The following is a 17,765-nucleotide window of genomic DNA, read 5'->3' on the forward strand; positions in this document are numbered from 1 at the left end:
GGCTGGAGTGCAATGGCGCGATCTCGGCTCACCGCAACCTCCGTCTCCTGGGTTCAGGCAATTCTCCTGCCTCAGCCTCCTGAGTAGCTGGGACTACAGGCATGTACCACCATGCCCAGCTAATTTTTTGTATTTTTAGTAGAGACGGGGTTTCACCATGTTGACCAGTAAGAACATCCATGAGTTTAAGAATCCATAATATTAAATCATCCATTTTCATCTTTCCTTTTCCAATTAATTTACACATACTCCACCTCCCACCATCCACCAGGAAATCAACATTTCATGGTAACAAAATAAGAAGCACATTAATTTAATGGAACCTCATTATACTGCCGTTTGTCACAGAACTGCATAATATTTTAGACCTCCTTCCAAAGGATTTTAGATTTCAAAATGCCACCCAAATATTCCAGTTTCAACTTATTATACTATTGATAGTACATTCACCCAGGAATGACCCCCATTGAGAGCAATATAGTGGGGTTCCAGTTCTAAGCCATCCTTGGCTGTGCCGTCACACTAAGCAATGGAAGGAGTCCCACCATCCACACATGATGGAGCAGCTCGTGTGGTGCCTGCCACCTGCCCGGGGAAGCAGGAGCACTTGACTGTTTGTGACCGCTCTTCTATCTTGTTCTTGTTACAGCATCTGTGGAGTGCCACCACCTCACAAGTTCCCGTTTTAACATGGTGAGCTGCACAAACAAAAACAAAAGATAAGAGAACATTGAGAAAGCTTTGGACACTGCCCCTACCCTTCTTTTTAATTAGCAGTACACTAAATGTAGCTCTATAAGGGGTCCGCCATGCATGAAATGAGAAATATAATGATGCTAACTCCATAATGCAGATTTGATTTCTTTTCTAAATGTGGTAGGAACATATCTGTCAGTAAATGCCTGGTAAAGCAGGAATAATTAGTGACTAGATTAGAATGAGCTGATATACAGGCAATACGGGCTACCATCAAAAACATATTTATTTGCATATGACTTTTTAATGCCTTTTTGTTCAATGTGTTAATCAAAGTACAATAAACCTCTGGCCCAGGTACCCTGCAATGGGACTGAGCCCAGCCCCGTTCTCAAAGCAGGTGATTGCTGGTAAAGCTTATGTTCTTCTAAGGGAGAGCATGAGGACCAAGCAGGAAGGGGAGGCAGAGGGTGGGCACCCATATCCTCAGTATTCTTCTGCTCAATTTCCCAGAAGTTGAACAAATCAGCGATTCTTGAAATTGCCACCATTTTTCTGGAATATCTAGCCAGTCCCAGAACCCAAAGTCATTCCTTTCAATTTTGCCTGAGAGGGCAACTGCCACCAAATGGAACCATGAACTTGGATGAATTCATATCTGGCAGCCAATTGCCCGTAAACCCAGTCCAATAGGCCATCAGGCTTCCTTACTCATTTTGTCAACCTTGAATAAGGCTACTGAGTGTATTGGGTTAATTAAAATTGTGGACCTCACTCACTATATTATGATAAGATTCTATTCATCTTCATTATTATTTTTTTTCAGTATTTCTTCTTCAAAATATGAATCCTACTGGGAAATGATAAAATACAACTTTTGCCTGCTAAAATTAAAAACAGCTTAAAATCAAACATTTGTTAAAAGATTATGCTTTCAGTAATTTGAAAATTGTCATTGTTATAAAAACAGAAATTAAAATGGAAAAGCAGGAGATCTTAAGTTGTTTAATGGCATAAACATATGGAGACCCATTGCAAATGAGATCAGCACATTATGCACTTATATTAATCTTCCCATTTGAGATGAGTGAAACCAAATGTGCAATAACTCAGGCTAAGTAGCTTGCTCAGATTTTTCTAAGAGAAAGCAAATCACACATATTGTCTACCTCTTATCCTTCTATGTGAAACCAAAAAACTCAAGTGTAACATACAGCTTTTACATATAATCCTCAATATAACCTTCAAGAGACAGATACGATTTCTGCTACTGTAGATATAAATTGGGATATTTTCTGTGTTTGATTAAAACACAAATCTATGTCTATGAAAGCTAAAAAATAAGAGATAGACTTCTGTCCCTATCCTCTTGTTTTTTGGGGAATATCTTCTCAGCTAAGAATGAGTCCGTTTATCACATGGACATGGGGGGGGAACATCACATACTGGGGCCTACTGGAGGGTGGAGGAGCTAAGGGAAGGGCAGCAGGGGCTGGGGGGATTGGGGAGGGATAACATTAGGAGAAATGCCTAATGTAGGTGACGTGGGGATGAATGCAGCAAACCACCATGGCATGTGTATACCTATGTAACAACCCTGCACACATCTGCACATGTACCCCAGAACTTAAAGTATAATGAAAAAAAAAGGAATGAGTCTGTTCATTTTAATTTGCTGAATGCTGGGAGGTTGGCATTAGATTTGTGTGAGGACACAATCCATTTCAACCAGAGGAAGGTGAGATATGTAGATTCAGAGTCAGGTAGGTGTGAGTGGATTCGGTGGTGAGAAGATAGGGTAGTTTCTTATCACACAAGTTAATATTCTGCTTTCTCTACTTTTCTTTTTTAGGTTACATTTTAAGTGAGTGAATGCCACACATCAACCATGGTCGTGAGTACCGGAAACACAGCAATGAATAAGGGACACAATCTGTTTTTGCCCTCATAGAGCTTATATTTCTGAGGAGAAAACAAATAAAAAGCACCCACGTTAATAATTAAGACAATGTTAGATTTTAGTTCCTTGAAGAAAATACAGTACAGTAAAGTGATTGAGGGTAATTTTATACGAAGGGAATGTATATTTTTTGAACTGTTGCAGGAAAGGTCTCTCTTTGAGGAGATAATCCAAATGATGAGTTGAATAATGAGAAAGAAGCCTCTACTATGAAGACCTAAGAAAGGAAGAACAAATATAAGAGCAGCGAATGACAAGGCCATGAAACAGGGGAAAGTGTGGGGGTATGTTCCCAGGGCAGCAAAGATGACCAGGGTGGCCGGAGGGTCGCTAAGCAATTGAAAGTTTGGGGGAAATGCATCAGAAACATAAGTAGATCATGTAGGGACTCGTATGCTATGGTAAGGAGACTGGATTTTATTCTTCCTGCATGGGAAATCTTTGGGTGGAAATAGTGTTACCTCTTTTATCTATTAGAAGTTTACTCATGCTGCTCTTTATAGATTGGGCTGAAGAAGGTCAGTTATGAAGAGGTGTAGGAGTCTCTGTGATCAAGGATGAGACTTAGATTAACAACAGCAGAGATGGGGAGAAGTAGCAGCTTGGATGTATTTCAGTGCAGAGTTGATTTGATTTACCAGTGGGTAGAATGTGGGTCATGAGGAAAAGAAGAATCAAGAATTACCCCTAAACTTGGACTGAGCAATTAGAAGTTGATGGTTCTCATGGATAGAGAAGGCCTAGGAAAGAGGAAATTGGCGGAAGATGGATGAGGTTACTATATCTGTACTTCTGTTGGGGTCACGTTAAGGTTAAAAGACCCTCATGCAGAGATGTAAATCAGGCAACAACATTTATAAAATAAAGCTTAGGGGAGAGATTTTGGCTACAGAGATAGTCTTAAGTGATCTAAGCCTACAGATGATATGCAAATCCACAAACTAAACAAGATTACCATGGAAAAGTTTTCTACCAATAGAAAAAGAAGAAGAAGAAGAAGAAGAAGAAAACAGTCCAAAATCTAGATCTGGAATGGGGGAGACAGCAAGAAGACTGATAAGGAGCTGCACAAGAGGTAAAAAGAAAAAAAAGAAACCTGTGTGTGAATGAATGAAGAAGTAGAATATACAAGAATAAAAGGTTTCAAAATGGAGGGATTGGTCAGCTATGTCAAATGCTGCTGAAAGGTTCAATTAAATGAAGAGAAATAATTGTCCATTTAAAAAGTAATACAGTGTAGTGGCCAAAAGTATGTACTCCAAAGTTCAAGTAGCTGGACTCAAATTTAAGTTGCTCATAACAACTATCTGATCTTGGTATTTTATCTATTAGGCATGGGCAGCTGAGTTTTTTTATGTCTAAAAGAGGGATATTAATGGCACAATCTTCATAGGGTTAACTGACGATTAAATGAGTCATGTATAAAGTGTTCAGAACACTGCCTACCTGTAGCAGTCACTTCAGTAAGTGTTAGCTATTACTATTGTTGTTAACATTTGATCTTGGTAAAAATCATGTTAGTGGCATGAGAAAACAAAAGCATTATTAAAGTAAGTTTAGTAGAGAAGGAGAGGTAAGGTTGTTACAGTAATAAAACATCTTTCAAGGGTTTTTTCTGGGAAGAGAGAGAGGAAAAGGAGTGAGAGCTGGAAGGAAGCATGGGGTCAAGGGAATTTTTTTTTTCCGTGGATGCTCTAAAAGCATGCTTGTTTGCTGGAGCCATCTAGTAGAGGGGGAAAATGACAACACAGGGGAGAAAATAGATTATTAACAAAGAATGTTCTTAAGAAAGAAAAATAAATTGTGTTCCAGGGAACCTGGGGGGTTGACATTAGATTTGTATGAGGACACAATCCATCTTAATAAGAGGAAGGTAGGATATGTAGATGCAGAGTCAGGCAGTTGTGAGTGGATTAGGTGATGAGAAGATAAGATAGTTTCTGATCTGATTTTGTCTATTTTTCCTATGAAATACAGCAGCCCTTGGAGAAGCAAACGAAAGAGATTCTGAAATAGAGACCTAAGAAAGAGGAAAAGTGAATTCACTAGGAAGGAGTAGTAGGAATACCTGGCAGGGAGTTCGCTGATGCAAACTGTAAACTGCAGAGAACAGAACAGAATGGAAGATGGAGTGAGACTGCAGAGCAGAGTGGAGATAAACATCTCTCTGATGATAGATTACTGGAGATACTTGGACTTCTGATAGTGATTTAGGGAAACAGAGACATGAGTCAGGATGAGACTATTCCTCTAACTCTCTGAATGGAAGCCAGGGAAAGATGATTAGGGCTTCTTCAGATAGTAACATTAGTAGGCAGATAACTAAGGTGAAATAGCTTCTGGGAGAATGTGATGGTGGCTGGGCTCTGTTCTCTTCCATGGTCCGATGGCAGCCAGGAGCACATGGTGAGTTTCCCCTGACCTCTCCTCTGGGAAAAGAGGCACCATTCTAGCACCAAGGCTAGTTTACCTTCTGTATTTCAAGTAGATTTTACTATATGTTAGAAAAGAAAGGAGAAATGAAAACTCATCTCTATTTCTATGTAAAATCAAAATTTATTCTATTTTGCCTGACTAAATAAATAAATAAGAGGACAAAGTAACTGTGGCAGTCATTAGTTCTGTTGACCAAATATGTCTGGTTCTCTCCCTTCTGGACAAAGATGGTACTGTACTTCCGTACCCCATTCAATTTAGATATAAGGGCATGACTTGCTTTGTGCAATGAAATGAAAGTTAGAGTAAGACGGGCCACTTATGAGGAGAAACTAATAATATCAATTCTGTATGGATGCTTTAAGACCTACTGTGTAATTTACCATGTTTGTTCCCACCAGCCAGAGTAACCAATTATGTTCTTGATAGTGGAGACCACATCAATCCGAATCCTCAACTGAAGACACATGAAACAGAGTCACCACCGATCATGACGAGCATATGAGTGAGAAACAAAGCCACATTGTTATGACTCTAAAATTAGAATGTTATTTGTTACTGCAACAAACTCAGCCCACCATAACTATAAGGTAGTACTTTCACTGCTTCTCAGATTGTTCAGGAGGGTACACTTTCCAAATGCATTAGTTGAAGAATAAGTCAATGAAGCATGGTATCTCAAAGCCTGGATCATCCTAGCTTATTTGGGCCAATGCAGAGTCAAGATGAAAAAGAAACCATTTGGATATTTATATAATGTGAGGGGTTGTAAGAAATGATTCTACCATGGGATAATGACATTGACGGAGTTTGGCACGTCAGAGTTCTGGTGAAAAAAGTGTACCTCTTTCTTCTGCAGGACAAAGGAGATAAAATGATGATCACCAGGCACAATGGAGAGGATAAGGTAGTAGCTGCACTGGGAAAGAGAGGTATGTCTGCCTTCAGAGAGCATGATGCTAGATTAATTGTAAAGGTGACCAGGAGGGGGCAAGCGGTAGCCTGATGGATTCAGGGCTTTCCTGCCCTGTCCTTTCTTTTTTTCCGCTGCCCACAAATAAAATATACAAACGTGCAAGTTGAGTTTCCTGGTGAGAAACGAACTTTGTAAAAACCAGTCTCAGTCTTTGTCCTTCTTATTAAAACTAAAGGGCATATATATATATATATATATGCCAGTAAATAAGTCAAGTGAAGTGAAATACTTCAGAGGGAAATTAGCCTAGCAGAATTTGAACATGAATATGTATACGTAAGTTTAGTTTGCTCATTTGTCTGCTCCATATCTTAAGGTCTTGTTATGATAACCAAATTCTTGTAGACAAAGACTAATCTTTCATGTAAACTGCTCAGTATGTGGTATGTGTTTAATAAATGGTAAACAAGCAATTTAAGAAGATAAAACTAATTCCTGTGGTTTTTCTTTAAAAGGTTAATGAGACGATAGGAAATTCAAGCAGTTACTAGAATTCTCTATACAGATTCAGACAGAGCCTGTGATAAACTAACCTAATTGAATATTAGGTCTTTCCAAATTAACAAAATAGGCTTCACAGAAGATCATTTAGCATCATATTAAAATGATGCAAGACCCCCTGGAGAAGATTTAAATGAAAAAGAACAAACAAACAATTTTCTTCATGTCACAATTCCCAAGTCACCCAAAAAAATTCTGATATTTTTCCTCCATGGATGTGATGCATAAACAGAGTATTCCCTCCTACTATTTTTTTGTGAAATGACAGCAAAGACATATAGATTTCATTAAATTCTCATGAAACAGGGATACCAAGTGTTATCCAGTTTTAATTGCTCGCTTCCAAGGTTATGGCTCTTATGTCTCATTTCAACAAAAGGATGTTTGGCTCTATGGTGCCCCAGAAACATGGCCTTAAGATACTGCCTCTTAAATCATATCTTAGATTTCGAAATATTTTCTAAAACTATTATGATTGATATATTCTGGAATGAAGTCCCATAGCCATTTTACCAAAACTTGTGCTTCAAGCTACTTTTTTACTTTTTTCTTTTTCCTTTTTTTTTTTTTTTTTTTAAGAAGGAGTCTTGCTCTGTCTCCCAGGCTGGAGTGCAGTGGTACAATCTTGGCTCACTGCAATTTCTGCCTCCCAGGTTCAAGCGATTCTCTGCCTTAGCCTCATTAGTAGCTGGGATTACAGGCGCCCACCACCACGCCCAGCTAATTTTTGTCTTTTTAGTACAGATGGGGTTTCACCATCTTGGCCAGCCTGGTCTTGAATCCATGATCATGTGATCCACTCGCCTGGGCCTTCCAAAGTGCTGGGATTACAGGCGTGAGCAACCACACCAGGCTCAAGCAGCTTTTTCTATGTAGTGAAAGAAACTTGTTTATAGAAAAGGAAATCTAATTTAATGGCATTTGATTTATATAGGCATAGATTTTAAAAAATTATATATAATATTCATTGCACTACATATATATATATATATATATATATATATATAGAGAGAGAGAGAGAGAGAGAGAGAGAGAGAGAGACTCACATTTGATTCATCACCTGTGAACCAACCATGAATACATGGGTATGAAATGTGGGTTCACAGTAGAATAATATTTATACAAACCATTCACCTTAAGTAGTGGTTGCTGGCCATAGCTTAATATGAGGACAAACCTAGGCATATTACATTCCATATGTAAAAATAATTTATATACTCTAAACCATTTATGAAATAATGGTGATGCTAACATTGACTGAATATATACTGTACGATGAGCATTATTTCATCTTAGTGCAATAATCACTGACAAAAAATCTATAATTACCCCCAATTTACAGGGCACAAAAAAATGTTAAGAGACACAGAAATGTAAGTTGCCCAAGGTAAAATATTAAGTAAGAAACAAAATTAGAGATAAGAATCCAGATAATTTGCTTCCAGAAATCATGATCTTGATTTTTTTTTTTTTTTTTTTTGAGACGGAGTTTCGCTCTTGTTACCCAGGCTGGAGTGCAATGGCGCGATCTCGGCTCACCGCAACCTCTGCCTCCTGGGTTCAGGCAATTCTCCTGCCTCAGCCTCCTGAGTAGCTGGGATTACAGGCACGTGCCACTATGCCCAGCTGATTTTTTATATTTTTAGTAGAGATGGGGTTTCACCATGTTGACCAGGATGGTCTTGATCTCTTGACCTCGTGATCCACCTGCCTTGGCCTCCCAAAGTGGTGGGATTACAGGCGTGAGCCACTGCGCCTGGCCCGATCTTGATCATTATCTTATAATGCCTCATATGGTTTGAATCTGTGTCCCCACCCAAATCTCATGCTGCAATATAATCTTGCTGAAGATGGGGCCTGGTGGGAGGTGATTGGATCATGGGAGTAGTTCCTAATGGTTTAGCACCGTCTCCCTAGTTCTGTTCTTGTGAAAGAGATCTGGTTATTTAGAAGTGTATAGCACCTCCCCTCTCTCTCTCTTCCTCCTGCTCTGGCCATGTAACATGTCTCACTCCTGCTTTGCCTTCTACCATGATTGATGGTAAGTTTCCTGTAGCCTCCCAGAAGCCTAGCACGTGGCCAGCATCATGCTTTACTGTACATCCTGTAGAACCATGAGCCAATTAAGCCTCTTTTCTTCATAAATTACTCAGTTTCAGTATTTCTTTCTGACAATGTGAGGACAGACCTTTCTATGCAAGCACAATGCATTTCTGGAGTTCTAAACACATGCAACAGACTCCAATTCCAGATTATGTGGAGGAATGCAGTAAGTGTATTGCTGTCCTTACCCATTGTGCTTGATAACCTTGAAAGAGCCTAGCTTGACCTTACTTACTATACTTACTTACTTTACTTGAGTAAACCCTAAAGCAAGATTATTCATTTTCCAAAGAATTGGTTTGTTCACCTCTAAAATGGCTCCCTAGAGTCTTTATGAAGACCAAATGAGATAATGTGTGTGAAACTGTTTTGAAATTATACATTACTAAATGTTAATTATCTTTATTTTTACTATTAGTGTAATTAATGAATATCAAAGTAATGCAATATGCATATAAGCTGCAAAGAAGTGGCTGTTAGGGGAAGTTATCTACATTCTACAGAAGATCTAATACACACATACACATATATATGATATGAAATTAGATCTGTAGAATGTATATATATATATATATATATATATACATATATATATGTAGATATATATACACACACACATACATACACACTTAGTTGTGTTGACATGAGATGCACGTAAAAAAAAATCAGTCTGACACCAAAGCTTCAAAAGAGAGTAAATTGAGCATCAAGTTGTGAATTTGTTCCTACCTGGTTTCCTGTCCACTAGATTTCAGTTCTTATTTGCATTCTGATTTGTCTCATTGATTCTGAAATTTTGTTTGTCCCTATATACTCCTATTTAATAGTTTTACCCAGCCTGACTAGCTCCCTGGAGGATCTATATTACATCTTCTAAGCAGAAATTAAGCATCACCTACATGCACCAATAGGCAACTGAAATGCAAGCTAGTTAGCAGATTTAGGTTGCTGTAAATCACTTTGAATTGAAAAAATGTGCTGAAACAGGAACTTTCTGAGACAGCCAATTTCTCATTTTAATTCATTAGAATGGAAAAATAGTGCATATTTTTAGACTTTCATGCTGAAGCAATCTAATAAAAAGAAATAGTAATTTAAAAAGCTCAATGAAATTTCAAAAGTTCTCATAATTTATGAAGTCAGGATGATCAGGGAGGAAACAACCAGTGACATGTTTACAAACTCTGTTTTTTTAAAACTGCTCCTCTTTTATATGGAAATAAAATAAAATAAAATAAAATTTTGGGGTGGGAAAAGATTGCCACTAAAGAAAGGATAATAACCATAAAATTTCAACTTAACAGTGTGGTCTCTACTAACAAAAGCAAACTCTCAACCAGAGAATGTCCAACAGTCTCTTTTAAGAGAAAGTAACAAAATGGGAAGATTCACTCCTGGTTTAATGTTTAGATTCTTTGTCCCTCAGCTCAATCATGAATATCTTACCACCCACATTTTAAATGAGAATTGATGTTAAGAAAGATCAATCTAAAGGAATATGTGGTCCCTTTATAAACTGTCCAGCAACTGCTGCTTGTAAGGCCCATTCTGAAAAAAAGGTGCTAGACCAATCGAACCCATCTCTTCAGAAATTTGAAGTAAAAGGCATAGAATAGACACATGGAAATTGACACGAGTCAAAAGTTTGTCTGGCATCAAGAGTCACGCAACCCAAGGAAAGCTTCCTGCATGCCTCACGGTGAAGAGGGGTGGGACTCGGAGGAAGCAGTCAGGAAAGGAAACCACACACAGCAGCCAAGAGAGGTCAGAGAGAAGGGAGCAGGTAGGCCACCAGCTGCCTTGGTGTATGCCCTTCTGCAGGTCTTCCTGAGATTTTGCCTGACTTCCTGAAAACATTTTCCAGAATGGGTTTCAATTAGCTTCCCTTTTTTTTCCTGAGGTAACTTGATGATCTCTCTGTTCCTTGACCCAAAACTGTGCTGACTAGATGATTTCTTTGTTTGAATTAAAGTGACAATTAACAAAAGCTCATTACTGGCCAGAAGTATTCTCCACCTCCATTTTTAGAGGAAAAAGACAAAAATTAAAAAAAAGGAAAAAGATGAATCCCTATCTTCTAAGTAAGATCCAGGAAACATGATCTAACAGTCACACCTCCTACATTTACCTCATACTGAAAACTGATACTTCAAATGTTGACCCTAAGTCCATTTACAATTACAATAATTTTTACATTAAAATTCAATCTATCAATCTATCTAATCTATCATCTAATCTAAAATGGATTAGATGATAGATTAGATAGATTGATAGATTGATTTTTAATGGCAAAGTTTGAAAAGAAAATATTCTGATTAATCTTAAATTATACAAAAATTTAAAGATATAGAACATCCCCAATTCCCAAGCATTGTAGAAATCACATTGTTCTTTTGTGATTAAGAATATTCCTATAAGCATTCCTAGGAAGGAGTGCAGTGTAGACCACGTGCTTTCTGAGGGATTGACACAATGGGGAGAAAGAGCGTTGAAAAGACAGATCGAGGATTAGGGCTCTCGTACGTAGTTGTTTGTTTCTGAGGAGTGTGACTTGGAATAAGGCATTCAGGTCTCTGGATCTCTTTCCTTATCTGCAAAATGAAGAAATCAGACTAAATTTGGAGTTAATTTAGACTTAGAGGTTTCTCCCATTTCAAGAGTTTAATGAGTTTGTAAAATGATTAGGTTTCATTAAAATGAAGACAATCTGTTAAGCCTCTCAGAAAATGAAAATTTAAATATAACAGATTTTTTAATCCCATCAAACTAAAACACATTAACTTCATTTAGTCCCTGAACCTAGTGAGAAACTGAGAAGTTTATGAAATTTGTAGTTTAGATATATTTCTTATCTTTATGAAGTTAGAAGTCTTAACTGCACAGTATAATATTCACTATAAAGTCAGTCTGTACCTCACATTTCTTTACATACAAAACAGCCTGATTATTGTCAATTCCATAAGAGAGATCAAGTTCAAATAGTAATATAGGACAGTGGATTGGCAGAGGATTCTGAAGTCAGATGGTCTAGGTTCAAGTCTCAGCTTTAGAAGAAAGTGCTTTCCTATGCATCAAACCTTTTTCTCTCCTGGGTTCACAGCTTGGCTGTTTTCCAGTCTTCCTTGCAGTTAGGTATAGGCAGTGATACAAATAATGTGGGCAGAAGTGAATTATGCTTTTTTTAGACCAAGCTTATAAAAACCTCCTTCTCCATTATCCACTCTCTCTCTTCGCCTTTCAGGTAGAGGTAAGTGCCAGGAGTGATCTTGGAAACCAGGTGCAGAAGAAGGCAGAGCTACCATAAACCTGAGTCCCTGAATGACTATGTAGAGGAAAGACCCCTGCTACCAACTGGATTTCACATAAGTAAGAAATAAGTTTAGGCTATGTTAAGCCTAACATAATCATAGACTAGGTTAAGCCAATGATTTTGATGTACATCTGTCATAGTAGTAAGTCTTGTCTTAACTAATATGTAATAATATTCCTAGTAATGGGCCTAGGAAGGAGTTGGGTGCAGCTGAGGTGCTTCATAAGGGAAATGACACAGGAAGTAGAAAGAGCACAGAACAGAAGGATATAATTGGAGAAAATCATTTGATCTCTCTAAGAATCAGCTACTCATTGGTAAAATAGGAATTATGATATTACCTACCATTAAAGGTTATAATGAGGGTTAATTGAGTCAACCTTCATAAAGATGCTTAAACTTAATAGTGTTAGCTATAATTATTATGGAGGCCAATAATATCTAAATCAGACCCTTGGATATATTTATGTAATGCAGATACTGAAAAGAGAATCGTAGAGTTTTTTAGAGACTTAAAGAAAAATAAAGTCCAAACTTGCCATTTTGTAAAAAGGAAACTGGTGATGAGAAAATATAACCCTAATTCTACATCACAGAGCCAGAGAGTAGAAGATAACTAACTAGAACTCACTTCTCTTAATTTCTAATAGCTCTATGTCACTTTCATTACCTCCCCACCTCTTATGGCTTTGATAGCCAAATCCCTGTAAGTCTGCCTTTTGTACACCCTTTTGATTTTCCTCCCTTTCCTACAACTTCACTTCTACTGTTTTAGCTTAGGCATCCTTAACATCTCTTCCTTGCAAAACTACAAGAGCCCATGACTTGTTTCCCTACTTGGTAGCTTATTTCCCTACACACACATACTACCATGGTAGATCCTTCTAAAAGTAAGTCTGCAATATAGAATCATTTGTGGCTCTTTATTTTTTTAGACAATAATTCAAACTCCAAACATCACAAAAGTATCCTTCCCACATCTATCTTCTCCACATCTGCCTTCTCCAGCCTCACTTTCCTGTGCATATGTGTTTCATTCTACACTGAAGGCACATAAACTATCATCAGAGTCTTATACGAAGCATGCCTTCACGTCTCTTTGTCTTTGCCCAGTCTACCTCCCTGTTTTTTGAATCCTTGCCCTCTTTTAACTTTTCAAGATTTAGAGCATCACACCCCTTACTCTCTGAAGCTGTTAATTAACCTGTTAGGTAGGCTGAACCATTCTCTCCTCTGATTAACAATTTCTTACTTATCTCTGTAATACCTGTAATAGTCTTTTATATTTACTTTTCATATCTCCGTTTCCCCTACTAAATTTTGAGGGTCAAATCCATGACTTTTAATTTATGAATACCCAGCCTGAGGCAGTTTGAGAGCCATAATAGAAAATTAAAATACTTGATGAATATATGAATTAACAAATGGCTTACTGCAAGGGTTCTCAAAACAAAAAAATAAAAATAAATTGAACTTTTTTTTTGTCCATGCTTAAACTTATTGGAAATGGTAAAAACACTGATGTTGCCTCTTTGTGAATATGTGTGTATGTATACTTAACTTTTTTTCTAATAGAGAGACAAGTACGGTTTTAGGAGAGATAAATCCTGGATTGGGAGATCAGGAGCTCTGGGTTCTATGATGTGCACTGATGCAAACTGATGGTTTCACCTTTGACAAATCAGTTAATCTCACTAAGTCACAATTTATCATCTGTGGGTAAAGTTGGCTATATATGATGGTAGGACATTTAAAACCATGGTAAAGAAAACAAGTGACATCTGCTAAAAGCATGTTTATCTTGTTATATTACAGAAGAAACTTCCATCATAATCAATGAAAGCCTGCTCATCAGAGAAGCAATGTAGCATTGAACTCTGACCCAGGATACCTTTATTTTGGTCCAAACTGGTCAGGAATATTATTTCAGAAAGCACTTTATTTATTTGGACTTTAGTTTCCTCAACTACAAAATTAGAAGACTCTCTAGATTTCTTTCCAACTCCAAAAATGCATAGTGTGCAATGTAAAAGATCTAGATGAAGAAAGGCATTAATTCATTTAATGTTAAGAAGTGATTATTCCCTGTGAGGATAAACTTTTACTATTTCCTGCATCTAATTTTACAGATTTATAATTCCATACTCTTCTGTATGCTAAGAGGTATTTTTTTTTTACATATGTGGTATTCTTTGAAGACAGCAACAGCCCTACAAGCAGAGGAAATCAGTATTATTTAAGAATGAACAAAATCTTTGCCTCCCAACTACAATCCAACAAAATCTTTTCTCACATATGGAAGGTTTGCTTTGTTCCCAGTGATTGACATGAAAAGCAACTTTAGGTTATCTTTTCTCTACACTTCAGCAGTTTCAATAAGAAACATCCAGGTTCTGAATGTCACTCTAGATTAAAATGATATAAATCCTTAGTCAAATTATTAAAGAGGACTAGGATGAAGCTTTTTTTTTTAGATTTTAGGAAAAAAATGCTAATGGCTCTTTGAAAACTTATATTCTGAACTACCCATTCACTAGCAATTTTACACTGTCATCTCAAATAAGCATTTGGTTGTTGTTGCTGATATATTCTGAAAATGTCCTTTGAAAAAGGACTTGAAAATTCACTTATGATGTGAAATTCAAATTAAAGTAGAGAAGCAGCAAAATATATTAGGAGAACCATTGTCAGTGAGTCAAGAAACCCGTGCTTTCATTAGTACTTCACTACTCTCAAACCATGAGATCACTGCCTAGTCATTCATAGACTGAAGATTCCCTCAACACTGAGTAAGTGCCAGGAGTTGTACTATCTCCTGGAAATATAAATCCAAGCCATCTCTACTTTTAAAAAACCTAGAAAGCAGTAGAGGGAGAGAGCCAGGCACACAAAAAGTAAAATAAATGATCCATGCAAGAAAGAACAGATAAGTTGAACTTCATTAGCAGCAAAATTGAAAATTTCTGCTCTGCAAAGGACAGTGTCAATTTTTTTTTAAATGGTGAATAATAGGTAGAACTAACTTGCCGCTCCCATTCAGATGGACAGAGCAGCTTGTGGAGACTCACACTGTGAATTTTTGCTCCAGGAACTACTGCAGGGACATACCAGGAAAGCTGACAGAATCCATAGACCCTTTGAAGAAAGTGGCTTGCTGCTGCAGGTTTCATGAGAAAGCCAAATAACTGTGAGTGACCAAAGTGTGGGAAGGTCCACCTCCAAACAAACATCCTCACAGGAAAATCTGAATGTCCAGATCACGGGAAAAGGATTTGACCTTACCTGGAGCTGAGATGAATTTAGAGAGCCAAGTGAAATGTAAGAGTAGAGGAAGCAGCTGGACGAGTGCCTTGGGCGCTCTTGATCCCCAGTGAAGCCATTCCTTACTTTGTCTCACAGGGGTCTTTGACGAGGTCTGACAGTGGAATTGAGGAAAGGCCACAAGGAGAAGAAAAATTCCAGCTGAACTTCATAATAATTTTGACTAAACATGAAGTTTCCCAGACAGCACCTGGGGAAGGGGGCAAACAGGGAGTGCAGATACAAGCAAAGAAACTGCAACAGATGGGGAGATGTGAAACCTGAAAGCCCTGCTTGCTTTCTCACCAGGGAAGCTTGTACCCCGGGGCAACTCACTCCTGCTCACTGGCTGCCTGGAAACAAACTTGGTGCTGTTGGTGGGGCATGGTGTGAGTGAAATTGTTCTTTCAGGCTACATGGGAGTTGGCTGAGGCTTATTACTGCCAGCTTTCCCTCACTTCCCCAATTCCCTGGTATGAAGCAGCAGAGGCAGCCATAATCCCCCTGAGAACATAACTCCATCAGCCTGAGAACTATACCCCTACCCCTGACAGCAGCTACAGCAAGACCCACCAAAGGAGAATTTGAGCTCAGACACACCTAACCCTAACACCACCTGATGGTCTTTCTCTACCCACCCTGGTAGCCAAAGACAGAGGACATAATTACTTGGGAGATCCACAGCTCTGCCCACCTCCTGAGAAACCTGAATACTCACCCAGGCAACCCTAGTGCAGGCCTGTGTCCTCCGTACACTGCCATAGCTGATGCTCTCTTGAAAGCACCACCTCCTGGCTGGAGGCCAACCAATACAAAATCATTGCACTAAAAAAGGACCTTCACAGAGTCCACTTTACTCCCCTGCTACCTCTACCACAGCAGGTGCTAATATTTGCAAATGAGAGACCAGAAGACAGATTACATCACAGGACTCTTTGAAGACACCCCCTAGAACCCAACTAGAGCCCAGTAGCTCCACTGAATGGCTAGATCAGGAAAAGAAGGAACAATAACAATCACTGCAGTTCAGCTCTCAGGAAGCCCCATCCCTAGGGAAAGGGGGAGAGCACCACATCAAGGGAGTACCACATGGGACCAAAAAAATCTAATCAGCAACCCTTGAGTCCCAGATCTTTCCTCTGACAGTCTATCCAAATGAGAAGAAATCAGAAAGACAATTCTGAAAATATGGTAAAACAAGGTTCATTAGCACCCCAAAAGATTACAGTAGCTCACTAACAATAAATTCAAACCAAGATGAAATGTCTGGATTGCCAGAAAAAGAGTTCAAAAGGTCAATTATTAAGCTACTTAAGGAGGCACCAGAGAAAGGTGAATATCAACTTTAAAAAATAAAAAAAAGATACAGGATATTAACAAGAAAATCTCCAGAGAAATAGATAGTATAAACAAAAACAATCGCAACTTCTGGAAAGGAAGGACACAATTACAGAAATGCAAAACACAATGGAAAGCCTCAGCAATAGAATTAAAGAAGTAGAAGAAAGAATTTCAGAGCTCAAATACAAGGCTTTCAAATTAACCCAATCAGAAGGAAAAAAGAATACAAAAATGAATAAGCCCTCTAAGAAGTTTGGAATTATGTTAAACAATCAAACCTAAGAATAATGGTATTATCAAGGAAGAAAATTTCACAGTTTGGAAAACATATTTGAGAAAATAATAGAGGAAAACTTCCCTGGCCTTGCTAGAGATCTAGACATCCAAATACAAGAAGCTCAAAGAATACCTGGGAAATTCATTGCAAAAATCACCTAGTCACATAGTCCTCAGGTTATCCAAAGTCAAGACAAAGGAAAGAATTGTGAAAGCTGTGCAGGAAAAGCATCAGGTAACCTATAAAGGAAAACCTATCAGATTAACAGCAGATTTCTCAACAGAAACTATACAAGCTAGAAGTGATTGGGGTCCTATCTTTAGCCTCCTTAAACAGCAAAACTAATCAGCCAAGAATTTTCTATCCAGTGAAACTAAGCTTCATAAATGAAGACAACATATAGTCTTTTTCAGACAAATAAATGCTAAGAGAATTTGCCACTACCACGTTAACATTACAAGAACTGCTAAAAGAAATTAGAAATCTTGAAACATACCCTCAAAATACACCAAAACAGAAGCTCCTTAAAACTTAAATTTCACAGGTCCTACAAAACAATAACACAATGGAAAAAAGAAACCTAAGTTTTTGAGGCAATAACTATCACAGTGAATAGAATAGTACCTCAGTTTTCAATAATAATGTTGAATGTAAATGACCTAAATGGGACACTTAAAAGATACAGAATGGCAGAATGGATAAGAATTCACCAACATAAGGACACACATAAATTTAAGATAAAGGAGTGGAAAAAGATATTCCATGCAAATGGACACCAAAAACAAACAGGAGTAGCTACTCTTACATCAGACAAAACTGATTTTAAAGCAATAACTGTTTGAAAAGACAAAGAAGGACATTACAT

The 17,765-nt window shown here is 37.9% G+C and overlaps 1 protein-coding gene across 4 annotated transcripts in view; it reads right to left on the minus strand.

The window, feature by feature from the left end:
• The window catches only part of TAFA2 (TAFA chemokine like family member 2), a 483,813-nt gene that overhangs the window by 41,532 nt on the left and 424,516 nt on the right, over positions 1-17,765 (minus strand). For all 4 annotated transcript variants that reach the window (XR_005197126.1, XR_001819551.2, XM_037731942.1 and 1 more), the window contains one exon: positions 546-698. Coding sequence is in view for 2 of the 4 variants with exons in the window: in XM_037731942.1 (XP_037587870.1) it covers positions 546-698 (153 nt within the window). In the remaining 2 variants the exon portion in view is untranslated. The remainder of the gene's footprint in view (positions 1-545; positions 699-17,765) is intronic.

Source organism: Cebus imitator, unplaced genomic scaffold (assembly GCF_001604975.1).
Source record: "Cebus imitator isolate Cc_AM_T3 unplaced genomic scaffold, Cebus_imitator-1.0 Scaffold433, whole genome shotgun sequence".
Lineage (NCBI taxonomy): Eukaryota > Metazoa > Chordata > Mammalia > Primates > Cebidae > Cebus > Cebus imitator.